This window comes from Aristolochia californica, unplaced genomic scaffold (assembly GCF_029961685.1).
Source record: "Aristolochia californica isolate CCGP_79_NKW_82.1479 unplaced genomic scaffold, dmAriCali1.0.hap1 SCAF_6, whole genome shotgun sequence".
Lineage (NCBI taxonomy): Eukaryota > Viridiplantae > Streptophyta > Magnoliopsida > Piperales > Aristolochiaceae > Aristolochia > Aristolochia californica.
Genome location: NW_027182257.1, coordinates 4,057,694 through 4,075,759, shown reverse-complemented (window position 1 = coordinate 4,075,759; position 18,066 = coordinate 4,057,694). Strand labels below are relative to the sequence as shown.

The window sequence follows — 18,066 nt, the reverse complement described above, 5'->3', positions numbered from 1 at the left end:
CAGTCATGTACATGAAGATCATCTTCGCACTTGGTGTTAGTGATGACGACTTCATGTGCACTTGAAAACAGTTTCCAGTGTTAATGCCCCAACACGAGAAAAACATAAAAAACAAGAGAATCTTTAAACCTTTATAGTACACTTAATTACAACATAATCTTTAAACCACAAATTAGGTAATACAATCATTATTACTACACGAATAAATTATTTAATGTATAATTAAATATATTAATATATTTATTAATTGAATTAGATATTTTATTATGCATTAATATGGTAATTACATGAGCCAATGAAATACGCACATGATTAATTACAAATAATAAATAAATAACATTATAAATAAAAAAATGAAAGTATTACGTTGAGTTATTAATTTATTAATAACATATGATATATTTTAACCTAAAAATGAATAATTTAAGAGAAAACATTGATTTAATCATAAATTTAATACACTATATATTTGTACATAATATATTTTGTGTATTATTAATTAATAATATATTATCACAAAATTTAAAACCATTAGTTTAATTAACTATAGCAATCGGATAATTATTATGCCAAAATAATTTATCAAATATTTATTTTAAAAATATTTTGATTATGACTATTAAATCACTATTTTAATATAGTAATTATAAAATAAATGTATTAAATAAATAAATATAATTATTTTATAAATTAATGATTTTGATGACGATAGTTTTAAACTATAGTCATCTTCCTCAGGGACGAAAAACTATCGTCGTCTTCCTCAGGGGCGAGCCAGCGACGACGACAGCGACAGGCAACGCCGATAGAGGCAGCGCTCTAACGGTACGTAGAGAGGGAGAAGAGAGGGAGGCCAAGAAGCTCTGTAACAGATGCTCGACCTCCTGTGCTCTTCGACGGAGGTCAAGAGGGAGAGGAGAGGGAGGATGGCTATTAAACCGAAGCCAATGGCTGAAATCAAAGCCGAATGGGGAAATCGATGCCGAATCGAAGTAGAAATTAAGAAATCGAATCCCAAATGTCAACATCGAAGAAAATCGAAACTGAAACAGGGAAAATTGCAAGAAATTGGAAGGTCTTTTGGGGGAAAAAATAATAGCGTGAGGGAGAAGGGAGTGAGATGCCGAAAGGGAGAAGAGAGGGAGAAGAGACAGAGAGATAAGAGAGAGGGAGAAACGAGTGGGAGGTTCAGAGGGAGAGCGAGTCCGAGAAGGAGAAAGACGTCGGAAGTACATTCGCAGCGAGAGATGGAGGCAATAGAGAGGGAGACCGGAGAGGGACGACAAAGACGAGAGAGGGAGCAGAGAGCTCGGGGTTCGGGGAGACGACAGAGGGACTGCGGGAACGAAATGAGGAGAAATGAGCGAGACGGTCTGAGCCAGAGAGAGCCCCGCACGTAAGTCATATAGATGATTCTCAAAATCGGGCAGAAAGCATTTTCCGCCGTTTACTCTTGGGACATAAACTCTTGAGTCATATATGTTCATATACATGACATAAATTTCAGCGCTCCCTAATTACATCAGGACATGAACTGCATAATGCGCATGAAGATCATATCCTGAGTCATGTGCACTAACCCCCCTATACCAATTTAAAAGTTCTTCCGGTTATCTGGATCAAACAATAAGAAATCTTTCCTAGGTCAATCACTGAACTCTACGCAAGCAGTTACTTTGGAAACTGAACGAGGAACCAAGGTTGTATCTAATTCTGAAATAAAAACTAATTAACTCCAAAAGACAGACGCAGATGAAGTATTGTCATAAACATAAACAATATGCACCAAGGATTAAGCTGGAAATGCCAGATTTAAGAACTGTTACCGAGCAAAAGTCTGATCTGCGACAAATAAAACTCTTTAACAAAATCTCATACCTATTCTATCTTTCGGTGGCTTGTTTTCCTCCTATGACTATGGAGGATTTCAATATAATTCTGTTAAAAGGACAAATACGAAACGAGAACTTCCTGAATTTCCAAATCGAGATCGAACCTTGTGTCCCAGTGATATGAGCAAACAAACAACTTATGTTCTGAAAAATACGATAATGAAAAACGGGGCGGGGGTGTGCACAAAACAAATACCACATCTCATTATACTATTTTATGCATCGTAACCTTGTTTCATTGTGATGTAAAATGGGGCGACAACAGAAGCTGCACCCACTTCATCATCATCATCATTACTATCATCCTATCTCCTATCTATTCGTGAGGCATTCAAGAGGGAGTCTAATCAAAATAAATCACATATATCATTGAGTTGAATCAAAAGAAGCCTCCTGCCGCTGTACAAACGAGGTGAGTGTATATATCCCTTGGCCTGGAACAGCTCTGCTTTGATTGGACCAACCCTTCTGTTTCTCATATGTATATTTCCATTCTGTATCTTAATCATCTAAGACAGCAGCAGTAGCAGAGCGCATACACCACTTCTTTACATGCACTGCAGCAATCGCGCCCATCCGGCGGCCCTCTTGATTATGTTTGAGATGCTCCCTCCACCGAATGGCTCCACATCTCTCAAAACAACAGAAAATTTCCAAGGATCTGGGGTTAACCTTCCACCATTCTGTTTGTTGTAGCCCATTCATGCATACTGAGACCCGCCCTGTCCTTTGCCATCTCCAACCCAATCATGCTTGTAGTATCAAACCACCACCCATTACATTATTGAACGAAGTAAATGAACTCAAAACAGGTGATCAGGAGAGCGAAGTATCGGAACACATGTCAGCCACAACCAACTTGCTGGATGCAAAGTGTGTAACCCATCACTGTAATAGGGCCCCTATCGTGGCTCAGCCATTGAAGTGCAGTTTCTGGCTTTGTGCACTCTGGCCCGGCTGTTGCTGTGCAGTTTGCAGGGTCATGGGCTGCGAGTTATACTGTGTGAATGGCTGAGAGTAGAGAGGATTCATTGGGCCCTGCAAGTGAAAAAATTTGCTCACCTTCAGCAGTCTTCTTAGCAAACGTAGTTCTGGAAAAACTCCAGATAATTATCTTACCCATAGTTCATATTCATTTAATCTTTGAATGCATGTTGACATGGAAAAATGAATGGCTTTTCCAGAAATATTTATTTAACCAAAAAGAAAGAAAAACGATAAAAAATTACAGAAGGGACTACATTTGCAAGAAATAAGAGAACAAACAAAAACGCTGTTCAATAAGGTTAAGGAGCCAAACTGCTTGATGTTGAATGCTGATAGCATCAATTAGTTTAATTGTCAACATAGAAATGAGACTTTATGAAAAGTTCAAGCCATAATATTTTACCTGTGATTGAAGAGGACTAGGTCCTGCTACACCAAAGTGTGATTGTGAAGATTCATCTTGCTGATGATCATTAAAGCCAACTTGTGTAAATAGACCTTGAGACCCATGAGGCATGTAGTCCTGCATGAAATTCATATGAAAATAAATAACTAGGACAGAATGCATGGCTTACATAAGCACAATACAGCTTCAAGAGAACCTGAGAAATGAAGTCATTGCCCGTGCCCAAGTGGGAATATCCACCCTGAGTGTTTTGGTTTAGGAAGCTTCCTGGGAACCCAGTCTGGCTTCCTCGAGCAACATAATCAACTCCATACCCACTCTGAGAAGCCTGTGTTGCAACCAACATAACAAGGATCTCATTATCTTGACAAGTGCCTCTTTCAGCATAGAGTTGGTGCACATGCGAAGTTGCAAGGAAATTTACAGAATAGTTTTCTATATACCTGTGTAGAAAAATCTGCGACATTATATGCAACATGTGATCCTTGGCTTTTGAAGTCATCACCAAGAAAATCCTGATATGATGTAACAAGAGGAAACTCAGGCAAAACTAGATGAGAAAGAAACAAAAGGAAATACCTACATGTCTTGCAACTAAATGCACCTGAGACATGCCACCAATGGAAAACCCTTCACGGAATGTCTGGCTTAGGCCCTGAACAGGCATCTACGATAATAGAAAAGGAAGATCTTGTTACACCAATTTCGTATATGAATTTATGAAAAAATAATAAGTAAACAAAAGCATTTAGTAGAACTCAAGGAGATAGATAACATGGACATGCAGAGACTTGTAAAGAAAAAAGAAGAATAAAACATAAAATACAAAAAAACTCAGCAAACCTGAGTCATAAGTCCCGTTTGAGATAGTGGGGCCCCAACAGATGGCTGACTATTTGGATTTTCCAAACCAGGAAAATTGAAGGCTGACCCTAGATTTCCAATAGGTTGCTGAGAACCTTGCTGATGAGAGAGGTGACCGCCTATTGGACCGCCAGCATTACCTCGTCCAGCTCCAAAACCCCTGCTTCCTCCCTGAGGCACCTGAGGAACAGCTCCAATTGGTCCATGGACAGCCCCACGAGTTGGAATAGCATATGGTTGAGAATGTGGCCCACCAGGGAATTGTGGGAGAGGGATTCGAGGAACAGCATATCCCGTTGGATGGACACCAGGCTTGTGGGTACCATTGGGTGTTCCAAACTGCATATAAGAATGACCTATAGGTGAAGAAATAATTCAAACAGTATTAGTTTAACTTGTCACAATGAGATTGTTGCACCAAAAAAAATTGAAGCAATGGCCAGGCACATCAGTGAGTTCATAAGGAATTAAAAATGATATCCAGAAACCCACCTTTACCACGATTACCCCTTTTATCAGCATTAGGACTTGATGAACCAAGAGAGCTGAAGGTATCATTTGACACTGCCCCAGGTCCACCACCAAACAGAAGTCGACGATCGTTGTAAATCTATTTATGAAATTCCAATCAAACAAATAATCTTAGACGATCACTCTCTAATTGATCTCATAAATATTAAATCTTGAGCATAAAACCAACAAGTAGAATAGAAAAACCACTGCACGACAAGCTTTCTACCTTTTTTGGCTTTTGAAACTGAACCATGCTTTGCTTCAAGTTATTAAGAGGACCCTCTACAAGACATTCATGTTCCTGCAGATAAAAACAAAGGATTTGAGCATAAATGAGAAGAACAAAAGCCAAAGAAATGACAACCACAAAATTCTAAAGAAAACACAGTATTACATGAGGTAACAAGAAACATGGGATACCTTATAATGAGTCAATAAGCTGTTCCACAGGGGTTGTTTGCTAAGGACTTTAGGATTTCCCAATATAACAATTCCATAACGAGCACGGGTCAATGCAACATTCAACCTCCTTGGGTCATTAAGGAATCCAATTCCCTGTAAAAATAGTCATACAAAATACAGCCAGCATTTCAAGCAGTTTAGAACCCCAGCCTTGTTCCATACAGTCACACGATTAAAGAAGGTATAAGTAATAGATATAATCACATTATAATTTTCTATATCAGTGAGAGAGAGTTTCAAAGGACTTAAATGCCCACCTGATGCTCATTGCTCCTCACACAGGACAAAATTATGTAATCTTTCTCTCTTCCCTGAAAAGAGTCAACACTTGCGACCTATGAAGAACAATGAAGTTAAAGTAGCCATCAATTATAAACAATAAAAGAAAATCAGCTCAAGTGCACAATGTAACCTCAATTTCCTTGTAAAGCTGCTGTCTAAGAGCCCCATTTCTTGACATATAATTCACAATGTAAGCCCTTTGTCCCTCATATGGTGTTATGACTCCTATCTGCAGATTTTTAGCAGTTGTTATAGCATAGAAGTCAGAAACTGGGAAAGAAAGCTCACAAGAACAATATATATTAGCATACCTGACTAGGAACCACACCACTTCGCAGAAATGTGGTGACAATTTTTTCCACATTTGCAGCCTCAGTCCTATTTAGGTAGGATGTCCCACTGGCACTTATCTCCTCTTGTCCCATCTAGAGAATATCAACCATATAATAATTTGTATGGTACTCAGCATGAGCTTGTGAATAAGTTCAATCATCAGTCAAATCAAATTTCAAAAAGTTTACCTGAACATAAAAGAACATTGGACGATTTGGTACAGGCCAGGGAAAGTCTATCCCAGTTGTCTGCCTCTCATTGATAGTCACTCCATTCTGAAGGGTACCTTCATAGAAGCTGTTTGAAGGAAATTCTGATAAACAAGGATGCATGCGATATTGGACCTGCCATCACCACCATCATCAACAACTAGAATAGAAGCGAAAGGGATGAGGATCAATCAGTGGTAATGTGTACTGAACTAGTCGAGTACAGAGAGATGGAGAACTCTTTTCTGGAATGAAACAACACAACTCTTACCTGCAATCTAAATGGTTTCACTCCAAGTAGTACAAGTCGCTCAAAGAGGGACTGAGCGAGACCGGCACGAGCTGCTTTCTTGCACATAATCACTGGACCTAGTTGACAATGGTCCCCAACTAAAACAACCTTATTTAAAAAAATACCTATACATATTAGAGTGGAGAAACTATTAAAGGGCTAGATAACAGTAAGTGCATGGAGAATTACGATCAATTACCTGTTTGACCCCGAGAACCAAAGGGATAAGGCACTCAGGCTCTGTTGACTGGGTAGACTCGTCAATAAGAACCTGCACAAACAAGGACTTGATTGAACAAAAAGAAAATACAGTAGAAAGAATAAATCATATGCAAAAAGCATTTTCTGACCTGGCGAAATCTGAAGTTCGCTAATCGAGGATCACCTGCACCAACACAAGTGCAGCAAATGACATCAGCACTCTGGGATATTTCCCTCTCAGTCGCACGTTTTAAAGCCTTGTACTTCTTTTCATCACTGCTTGACAGTTCCCCTGTAACAAGTACCCAACTGGATCAAATTTGGGGTTAATTTTCATTCATTTTTTAAAAATGTTTCAGATTATTTCCCTTCTGCAACAATACTATCACTACCAATTCAATAAAGAGATTTTGACCTGAGATTTTGTGTTATTCAGTAAAGAGATTTTGTGTTATCACTAAAAGCTAATGTCAGGTTCATAATTACACCTTCTAAAATCTTGACCTCAGCAAGTGATAATCTCCATTTCAAAAAAAAAAAAAAAAGTGATAATATAACAAAATTATTAATGTTCCAGATGTCTTATTCAGTTTTTTTAATGCAGACTACAGGTAAAATATTATAGAAGTGAATCATGTAGCCCCCAACAACATAAAACATAAGAAGAACTCGAGCTTCAATCAGTCTGGTACTTTGATAGAATTTCTCAAAGCCTAAAATAAAGTACAAACAAGATATAGCACAAACAATGAAATCTATCATTTCTGGGGGAAAAAACAGGTTAGACTGGAATTTAGAGAATATCAGCTGAAACCCAAAAGCACAATACTAATAAAAAAAAAAAACACAATATCCTTAGAACAAGTATGCTTTCAAAGTAAATGTAAACACAAACTAAAGCCTAGAAAATCTTTAAAATCTGCATAAAGATACAAGTTCCAAGGGTTTTATAAGTGTAGTCAACAGCTAAAATAACTTCTTGTTGTTACCTTTTCCTTGAATTTCCTATAAAGTAAAAACCTGAAGAATGTCAAACCTTGTTCATCTTTCAATTGTTGAAGCTTGTGAAGTTCACTTTTTTCAGAAGTGTCCAGATGCCTGACCTGCAAAAACCATTTGAAACAGCCGTAAATATTGTTAAAATCTCATCAATGCTTCTTACAAGAAAGATAAAAGGCAATGTAACAATCAACTTTTTTTTTTTATTAAGATGTATAAATAAAACAAGAGAGAACAATTTTTTACAAAATTTGGGGGAGCATATCCCTTACAACCAGCGATTGTAGGTTAGCTCCCTGCCTAGCAAGCCCATCTGCTGCCGAATTAGCGGATCTCAGAATGTGAGTCCAAATACAAGACTTGGTACAATCTAACAATCAACTGACCTGGTAGTGAAGTGTCAAATGCTCAACAGGAGAGCTAACAGCTTCCCTTGATTTTGCACATAATCTGACTACCTGTAACTCAAGCAAAAGAAAATGAGTTAGAACCAAAGACATCTTCCTTTCTATCTTTTAACTCCACGAAGAATATTTTAAAGAAATAAATAAAAGAAACAAAATGACCCTTTTTAGTAGGTTTTTTTCTTTGAATGGCTTTTTACTAGTTGAAAAGATATACATACTACCAAGCCTTGCATGACAAATTTTAGCAAGAATAAGTTTCAAAATGACCCATCTCAATCTTAAGAAAATATGATAACAATCTAGAATCCCCATAACAGGAGGAGAAAAGATAGAAGAAAATTGAGTATTGCATGACATGAAAAGAGCTCATAAAATCCTAAAAGAATCCTAACTGAAATTACCTTCAACCCAGTAGCACTAATCTTCTCCGCCAGCTGATCAACTGCAACATTACTAGGGGCACAGACTAAGACCTGAGGAGCATTTTAATGCAAAATCAGGCAGTGAAGTTCGCAATTTAGAGTTCAAAACCTAAATACTTTTCCACAGAGAACAAAAAAGAAGGGTAAGAGAGAATTCAGCAACCTGCCCTTGGCCTTGTTTTGCCATATGATACACGATGGCAGCAGACGTAACAGTTTTCCCTGTACCAGGAGGACCCTGTATTAAACTGATAGGCTTCTGAAGGACACTTTTAACAGCAAACACCTGTCCAAAGAGAGAGAATGAGGATCCACATGAACAGAATTTGCAGAAGCACAACACAGAGACTAAGCATAGTAGAATCTCATAGGTGCATTGAGACAATGTAAAAAATAAATATCTGTTTTGCCAAGGCAGAACTCAACAGCTAGTCTTTCGCCTTTCTATTTTTATATTTCAAGATAGATAGAGACAAAGTCAATAAAAACGGTCTGCAAAAATCTTGCAACAAACACTAAGAATCACATCTAACACAGGTAAATGTTCTTTCAGGAAATGGTTCCAGTGAGCAGAGAACCAGTTCATGAAAGAAGTAACATGTAAGAACTACATACTACCAATTAGGACCTTTCACCTTCTCCTTTTTCTGGCATGCTCTGACCAGTGAACACAAAAGAGATGACATGGCTGAATGCATTGTCATGTCAATAGTGCAGATTTAAAACCTGCGACTCAGCCAGGTCAACTCAGATATGGCAGGGGCCGAATCAGATTGGGGACTAACCCCTCATATTCTGGACAAGTCCCCTTCACCACCCCCCACAACTTGCCCCAAGTCCTTCCGAGCCAAGAAGGTGACCTGACCCACGTTTCCAGGTGCCCAAATTGGTTCCCAAGTCTAGATAAGATCCATGGTTTTCCAACCCTCCAACCGAGTAAGCCAATCTACAACTCAGGCTGACTTGACCCAACCCGGGTTTTGAAGAACCTGGGTCAGTTCTCAATTCCAGGTCATTAGGTCAGAACACCATGGTCAAGGCAATGACCAAAAAAACGATGGTCACATGCAGACATTGCCAAGAAGACAATTACAACATTTTTATTTCATATGGGACACCAAGTTTCTATCATTCTGGGACTCGTATAGGTGAGAAAGTATCAGCCGATAAAATTTTCAAATCAGAAAATATTCCTAATCTAGGTAAAACTGATGGCAATGGCCTGAATGTGATATCCATGCACTGAAACTCTCCATGATATGCTATGCAAGTAAAACATCATTATTATCTCTATTACAACACCAACAAAATAAAATGCAGTATGATGGGGCACGTTCTAGGAATCCTAAAACTACTGCAAAATCACATTCACTAAATCGAAACAAAAATGCATGCATATCAGTAGCTGAATCACAACCCAATTGGCTAACCTAGCCATGTGGTTGAAGAGAGCATACCTGAGAAGCATTGAGTTCAGGAAGGCCTGGAGCACCAAAACGACGAGGAAGTGTATTACGAACAACCTGAAGTTCAACTTCATGCCCCAGCAAGTGATGATAGATATAGCTGCACAGACACAAGTGAAAAATGAAATTTTCAATTAGCTGCAGCTGGATGAATTCTGCCCACATCAATGTTCCCAATACATTGAATATGACAGAATGCTGTAGGTTTGAGTTCCAACATATACTAGAGATCAGAATAGAAAACTATTTCAGCCAGTTAGAGCAATAAGTCACTCACCCACTAACACTTGTTTCATCGACAGCGAAAGTCTTCATTGCTCCCTGCATTCGATCAAAGCTTGTACTCTTCCAGACAAAATCAACACTAAAGCCATGGTTCACATCAACTGGAACACCCTACAAAAAGAACAATACAGCAGTAATGATAATATGTTAGTTACAGACAAAAATCAAGAAACTCCTTATTCACCAGCTATCACTTCAGAATCAGCATAAAAAAAAGTAAAGAACAGAAAAACTTATATACCTGACTAGCACGTAGTTCAAGTGCAACTTCCTCTTGTGCAGTTAGCTTGATCTAAATTCATTCAAAAATAATACACCAATTAAAGAGCATCCACGAAATTTAAGTACTTTTGTTACATAATTAGACAAGTTGCCATGAAATTATTTCATAAAAAAAACAAAGAAAATAATCATCAGAGCTATAAAAAGAAAAAAATCACTTTCGAAAAAACTATTAAATTGGGTCCAAGGCCCTATCCCAAAATGAGTAGTTAACTTAGGAAACCTCTTTCCCAACTAATAAACTCAAGATCTTTGTACTTACTAATCCATGTGAGACTATTCATTAACACTACCCCTCATGTGTAGACCATTTTTTGTGGCTCTACAAGTGGATAATTTAGGAGTAGGCAGTTTAGGTGTAGGCCCTCTTTTGTAGCTCTACAAGTGGATAGTTTTAGGTATAGGCCTCTTTTGTAACTCTACAAATAGATAGTTTTTTAGATACAGGCTCACATATGAGTACCAGCTCTGATACCATGTTAAATTGGGTCCAAGACCCTATCCCAAAATGACTAGTCAACTTAGGAAACCTCTTTCCCAACTAATAAACTCAAGATTTTTGTACTCACTAATTCATATGGGATTATTCCTTAACAAAAACAAAGAAAAAGATCGATATTATATTAAAGACCAACATATCTTATCATAAGAGAACTAGTCTAAAACTCAAAACACATACCACATGCCCCACTGACTGCCATGCAGGATGTGTTGCATCACCTGAATAACGTAGCCGTAACTCATCACCCGGAACAAGCCGCAACTCATTATCTTCCTACAACATCATTATTATTGCATTAATTATGAACCACAAATTTTTATAAAAAAAAAACTAAGTTTCTTTCAAAAAAAATTATTTTATCAAAAAAAATTATGAATCAAAAAATAAGTTAACAAATATTACCAACAAATGTCAGAAATAATCCACACAAATGTCATAAATCCTGAAAATTAAATAATCCACTTAAATTCAATACCTTAGGGAATACAAAGTATGCAATCCGCTTCTTATTCAAACCAATATCCCAACGTATGGTTACATTATCTTTACTTTGGGATTCTTTCATCATCTAAAGAAAAGAAAGAACCATGTCAATTTAAATTTAGGAGCAAAAACTTGAAATCTGCTAAATAAAAGCGAAAAAAAGAATCAATAAACTTAAATTATGAACCAGACTCCCCCAATCTTTAACTTCAAGATGAAAGTTTCATATAACAAAAACAGAGAGTGAGTACCAACTTTATCATAGTCAGCTTCAAGTTTGACAAGTGGGGCAAACACATTTTGATACTGCAATGGAAAAAGGAAATTCAAAAATTTAGATCAAATGATATAGCCTACTAACTTCAAAAAGAAGGAAAATAAAGAAAAAAGTGCAAGAGAATCATAAGTAAAAGACATTCTGGTATGCACAATTAATGCTTCTTAAAATCAAAACAGATACCTGATAAGCATCTTCATACTTCAAAGCCACAGGTTGAGGTTCATCATCTACTCCAGGCTTCTCAAGATCTTCAAGAGTAGCATCCGGGTTTGTTTTCCATAATTCCTCTACTTTATTGATCTGCTGGGCACTAATTTGCCGTGCTCTCAACTGCTCCTGCTCAGATGGGATCTACAGTTGCAAAAGAAAGTAATTTGTGATGAAAATATGCTGGATGTTACTTCTAGTAAAACATCAACACCTGAAAGGTTATCTATAAGAAAATAAACTTGAAAGAAGTTCAAGAAACCATACCTTCACAAGCCACTGCAAGAAACACCTATCGTCAATAAGTGGGCACCACTGACTCAAGTCCCAGTTCATGTCCTTCAGTGCATTGACACTCAGACAAGGCTCCCGACATAAGAGAACAACTACGCTCTCAGTCTTGGCTGATATAAACCCCAAAAGGAATACATTTCGGCAGCCACAGTTATAACATTCAAGGATTGTTTCCCCTAAGGGGCTATCTTTATGAAGACAAACTTCCTTGTGCTTTGCACGGACCTACCACAAAATGAGATGTAAAGAACACGATTAGCTCAGTTGACTACCATAAAAGAGATAATTCAAACAGATACAACAAGTAGCAGGCACTAAGTGGCACAATTATAAAATCACTTGAAAAATAACAACTTATAATTTTTTAAGTTTTAGTAGGAATACAAATTTTTCCCTTTTGAATTGGTGAAATGAACAATCAGTCCACACCAGCTATGGGGATTGATAGCTTATCATTTTATATCCAAATGGAATTATTTCCAGAAACTTCCCAAAATGGATAACCAACAAACAGTAACTATACGCAAGCAATCGATTATGAATTTGAATAAGAGAACCAAAGTTACATCTAATTCTGAAATAACAACTAAATAATTCCAAAAGACATGCAGAGACACGGATGAAGGATTGCCATAAAAATAACCAAATTTGAAGGAGAAATGCACTAAGGATTAAGCTGGAAATACCAGAATATACAACTGATACTGAACAAAAGTCTTAACAGCAAAAGTTACAGTTGCCTTTTTTATTACACAAGGACTACAGTTAATAGCCATATTGATCAGGAACTGTGCATCTCACCAGGCAAAGTCCTGCACTAATCAAACCTATAATGTTCATCAGCCTATGCTTCCAACTATATTGATTTTCTTTTTTTGAAATTGTGGGTAGCTTTTATAGCTCTTGAAGCATTGACAAGTACAATAGAATAATTGTTAAGTTACTATCTTCCAGCTATCTTGATTATCTGCATTCGAGAAGCTGCCAAGAGTCGATGATAGTGTTTCTAAGAACAACTTGTCCCATAAGAATCCCGAAAATAAAAGTAGGCAGGGCATGGAAATTTTGCTAAATCATTTTTATGAAGCAGAGGCACTTCTAGACGTTGTGGTGCACCATTACAAATCTACTAACAGAAAAACAACTTAAATATGACCGTGGAATTTGAATGAAATTTGGGCAACTCAATACATAATTTGATCAAATCCACACCCCACATGCCATATAAAAGTCCAGCCATAGAATTTCCACTTCATGAATATTTGTCACCCCTAGATATTTCACCTGGAAACTAAGCACCAAAAGCCTCAGCACTCTTATGTACCTAAGTAATACAATTTTGTCTCCTTCTACGTCAAACCTCAAATATCACGGAATCTCAAAATGCAACAGAGGTATACACAACATCTTCTATTAGAAATCTATCTCCTGGCATGTTTTTTTCTTTAAACAGTGATAGTATTGAAGAGCAAAAGACCTGGCTGAAGCCCAGTAGCACATTTACGAAGAAGAGGATCTAACAACAAGAGATTGCAGTCCTGCTCCTTCTTCAGCTTATGAGTCTGCAACATGGGTTTGTTGATCAATTTACATGGAATCAATAGACTATAACTTTGCAAGAGAGGTCTTTAATCTCATCAAAGACACTCAAATGTCTCCATGGCAGATCAGTACTGGAAATCACCATGAAATCACTGGCTGTGAGTCAGACTCAACAAGAAGAGGGTCTTGAAACTTCACTCAATAAATTCTTAGGCAATTAAGGACTTCAAGTTCTTACCTTTCAGCGTCTGCATGAGGAAAAACGACAGGCCCATCATATTGCCAAAAAAAAATTCCTCCTAATCCACCATGACCTGGATTCCCAACAGAACACCCTTATAATTTAATTTGGTTACACATGCAAGAGGGTTCCAGGTAACAGTGGCCAACTGCTAAAAGACTTGGAGGATTGCAATCACGCACACACACACACACACACACAAAACAACAACAACAACAACAAAAAAGAATCCACTGAACTCATCAAGAGAGCAAGTGTAGCCAATTACCAGCTTAATAATTCTATTATTCACTTGATCAATATAGCAAAAAATGTCTGCTTAAATACCTCTGATTCCTCTCAAGCCAGATCTTCCAAGGAAAATGAGCAAGGCAGGACTGCCATAGTAATTTACCCAGCCTAGGCAACTTTAGAAAGCATTACTGGTCGACGAAGTCCCTCGTAGGTTGAACTTAAGCAAAGATGTTGAACAAATCCTCCTTGAGTAATCATGAAGTCCCAAATTAACCACGTTTATACCCTTTTGCTGCAAATTGTCAAAGGAGAGAGTCCTATCACGCAAGGATCACCATTCAAAAAACAGCACTTTTGGAGACCCCCAACCTCCAAGCTAGAGAACTAATGTACGGAGAGAACTAGAACAAAGAGCATCTCATAACATAAAGTCATCGTAAAGCCCAAAGGTCCCCAAATCAACTTGTCACTTGTGTTAGCCTTGAAGTCTCACCAGTCTAACACTGCTAAGAGGCAAATATCCTCCTCACCCGCAACATCAAAAATGTTTCTTTCACCTGATCCCAACCCAAAGCCTACCATCTTGCATCAATAAATCAGTCCTGGCTAGATTATCGGGTAGCATAAAATAGAGGAGAGAGTCCCACCGATCACATTGAGTAAGAAAGAAGATAGAAAGTAACCTAGCCTCAACTCCCAAAAACTTTTGATGTATGTTCACATTGTGGCATGGGTAAGAACCGAAGAGGAGGCTGATAACCAGAACTTTCTCCAAAAATCCTCACCAAAATGAAATCGAGGAACCTCCAACACAACCAGTCATAAGCTTTTTCAAGCTCAAGCTTAAAAGCCACCAATAATGTAGAGCCTTTATGGAAGTAGTCAAAAGCTCACGGACCACCATTGCTAAATCAAGGATGCTTAATACCTTTAATAAAGGCACTCAAGCCAAAAGAAATGACCATGGGAGGGCCAATATCAATTCTATGATCAAACTTATGTTGTCTTAGAATAGATTCTTGAAGAGCACCATATCTCGCATTAAATAACACCTAAAAGATTTTATAGATCTTCTTTACCAACTCCTTACCAGTCTTATCTACCTAAACAATACATTTTCTATTTCTTCAAAATTGAACCTCAAATACAATGGATCCTAACAATGCAACAGAGGAAGTACACAATTATTTTACTTATCTTATCTCCTTTTAAGTTCTACAAAAAAAAAAAAAAAAAGTCTTAGAATACATCCTAGAAAAGGCACATAAAATTTAATAAGTCCTCACTAACTCCTTATCGCATTTATCCACCTAATTAACACAATTTGAAGTCAGAACTCAACTACAATGGATCTTAAACAAGCAACTGAGGAAATACACACAAAACGTTTTCTTTTGCCAATCCTATCTCTAAAGTCATAAGAAACTATAAAGTCCTAGAATACATCCTTATGACATATCCTTGACAGGAGATGTGTTCAGAAAACAAAAGGTAACAGTACAGAGTAGTGGGATTTTTTGTCCTACAGTCCCAGCTATGCTGAAAGAGTGAGAAGTGGGGCAAAAGGCCTATTAGGCTAATCTTTATCCTTACCAAGATAAATGGCAAACTAAACATTTTCTTTGTTTTTATAAAAGAGTGAGAACTTAGTAAGAAAGGTCTAAGCCAAAAAACAACAAAAATACAGCAGCCTTGAAGATGGGCTCTAAACATGAGTGAGTGGAGACAAACCACTTCCTTACATAAAGATCGGTACATTATGAGCTACCCCTTAATTAAATCTCCAACTTCTTCCAATGTCACGGGTAGACCTTTTTTTTCTAAGAGCAAACTAATCTTATTTTGTCACTTCCAAACCCCGGAACGATTCTTTTGTAAAGCAACATAAGGGTTCCTAATAGGTGGTACCCACTACTAGTTGTGACTCAGGAACTATTGTTAGAAGTCTTTAAAAAAAATATTAAAATCTCGTTTTTCTTTTGCCCATTTTCCTCCTTGTCGCTACCAAATGTATAAAACCATCCTCGTACCACACCACGATCAGATATCAATGCAAAAACTATCTAATTCGTTTCACTCATTTTCGTCTTTTTGCCATCGATTCATATATCCAGCTCTCCATGAACAGAATAATATCAAGCCCGAATGCCAAAGCCATATTATTAAAGTCGTTCCCCTACAAAGAATCAGTGTTAGGAAAAAAAATTAAGTTCTCACCAGGTGATTAACAATATGCGAGCCCGAAGTGTTCCCCCTCGAGTTACAAAACCACTTGCGGCAAGAAGGAACGTTACACCTCACAACACATGCCGGGTTCTGCACCCCACAGTATCGACAAGCATGCTCCGTAAAATCCCCCTTTCCAAACTCATAACTATCATCCTCACCCGTCTCCTCAAAATTCAAGTTGCCCATCCCGGAGGCAAGTCCATCGATAGTGGGAGAATTGCTACCACCTCGCGCTTTAGAAGCGCTGGACGAGGGCGTGGAAGCGGCGCCGGCATCGGTCTGGAGATCAGCAGGGCGGTCAGCCGGGTCGGGTACGGAGTCAGAGGAGGACGGCCAAACGGAGGAACGAATGGGCTGAGAGAGCTCACGGAATTCAGGATAATCGTAGTCGTCGCCCTGGGTATTAAACTCCAGGAAGGTATACGCATCTCCGCCAGTGTCCGGCTGCGACGCCGTATCGTAGAGATTGTTGGGGACGACAGTCTGCGCGGCCATGGTAGAGGGAGGAACCCTAGGTCAGAGAGCGCTCGACTTAGGGTTATGATTTCCGATTTCCAGTGTTAGGGTTAGGGTTTGACGAGGACAGTTGCAGAGGAAGGGGAATGCGAAAAAAATGAGAGGGATTTGGTAGAAAGGAAAAACAGTAGGAAAGAAACGAGGAGGAGAATGGAGAGAGAGGCGTTAAACTCCCGTGTGTATATTCGGATGTTACGAGCTACAAGTAAATGAAATGAGAACCGTGATGCAGTCAGCGAACGGGCGAAGACATAATAGGACTGGACCCCGGTTTGGGTTTAGCTGTATGGAACTATATTGTGTAGTCCATGCAGGTAAACCGCTGTTAAAAAAAAAAAACTCGGCTAAGTTTAGTTTTTACTCGAGTGAAAACTTGAAACAAGGCTCGTAAGCCAATTTGTTAGAATTGATTTTTTTATGAGAATACCCTATACTTTAATTGTTTTCATCAATTTTCTTTTTAATTGGTTTATAATTACTCCAATTTCAAAGACGATCGATCGTTCAACCTTTTTGGGTTTTTCAGCATCTAATTTTTTGTTTGATAATAGATTAAGCACTATTTATGGAGGTGTTTGTTATTTTTTTAGGTCTATTAAGTCGGTCATTATACATTAATATGTTCTATTGAAAAGTCTTGGATTCTTTTGTGATTTCTTGAAGTTCAATTGTACCAAGGTCATTATAATATTTTATTTATTTATTTTTAAATTTTAAATGTTGGTTGGAACTCAAACTTGGCTCAAGCTCAGTAAAAAATTTAGGTTTGAACTCGTTTCCAATTTTAGGCCTGAGGCTGAACTCGAGTTTGAAATTAAATTCAAAGTATTCAGATTAAGCTAAACTCAAACATATGTAAGTTCAAGCTTAACTCAACTTGATGCCACCCTTTTGTGGGGCAAATGGACCATGTGACATTATGCCAACTACTATTTTACTTATATGATATATCGATATATACTATTATTGGTATGCAAAATAATTAAAAATATCATAAAACATAAAAAGGCCTATAGATAATATGATTATATCATACAATAAAATCCTTATAAAAAGAAAACTAAATCATAATTTATCATGAATATACATTAACTAAAATTAAAATGTACCAAATTACTTATATATATACAATCATTAGTCAAGTATGAATAACACTTACCCAATTTTGTTCTATTTAACAAAAGATAAATGGGTAATCAAGTAAAATTATCAAGCCCTTTTCCAATTTTTTATTCC

General features: G+C 37.6%; 1 protein-coding gene across 1 annotated transcript; it reads right to left on the bottom strand.

The window, feature by feature from the left end:
- Positions 1-2,236: 2,236 nt before the first annotated feature.
- Positions 2,237-16,989, bottom strand: LOC137967217 (regulator of nonsense transcripts 1 homolog). Its single transcript, XM_068813729.1, has 29 exons — positions 16,303-16,989; positions 12,042-12,293; positions 11,748-11,918; positions 11,543-11,593; positions 11,280-11,372; positions 10,982-11,077; positions 10,262-10,312; positions 10,013-10,131; positions 9,727-9,835; positions 8,433-8,555; positions 8,249-8,320; positions 7,827-7,898; positions 7,478-7,544; positions 6,591-6,733; positions 6,440-6,511; positions 6,220-6,348; positions 5,928-6,083; positions 5,718-5,831; positions 5,537-5,635; positions 5,382-5,459; positions 5,083-5,217; positions 4,889-4,963; positions 4,642-4,759; positions 4,129-4,505; positions 3,890-3,952; positions 3,729-3,800; positions 3,482-3,613; positions 3,283-3,402; positions 2,237-2,930 (listed from the first exon to the last, which is right to left on the bottom strand). Exons 1-29 carry the CDS (start codon positions 16,807-16,809, stop codon positions 2,805-2,807), a joined length of 3,792 nt encoding a protein of 1,263 aa, XP_068669830.1. The 5' UTR covers positions 16,810-16,989; the 3' UTR covers positions 2,237-2,804.
- Between the last annotated feature and the right edge of the window lie 1,077 nt (positions 16,990-18,066).

Bases quoted from the DNA above. Each gene is read 5' to 3' on its own strand.
- LOC137967217 (XM_068813729.1), bottom strand. From the start codon at position 16,809: ATGGCCGCGCAGACTGTCGTCCCCAACAATCTCTACGATACGGCGTCG. The intron at 11,594-11,747 runs GTATCTGTTTTG...TTTCCATTGCAG, and splicing joins AGTATGAAGATGCTTATCAG to TATCAAAATGTGTTTGCCCC. The intron at 5,460-5,536 runs GTTACATTGTGC...TGTTCTTCATAG, and splicing joins AGCTTTACAAGGAAATTGAG to GTCGCAAGTGTTGACTCTTT.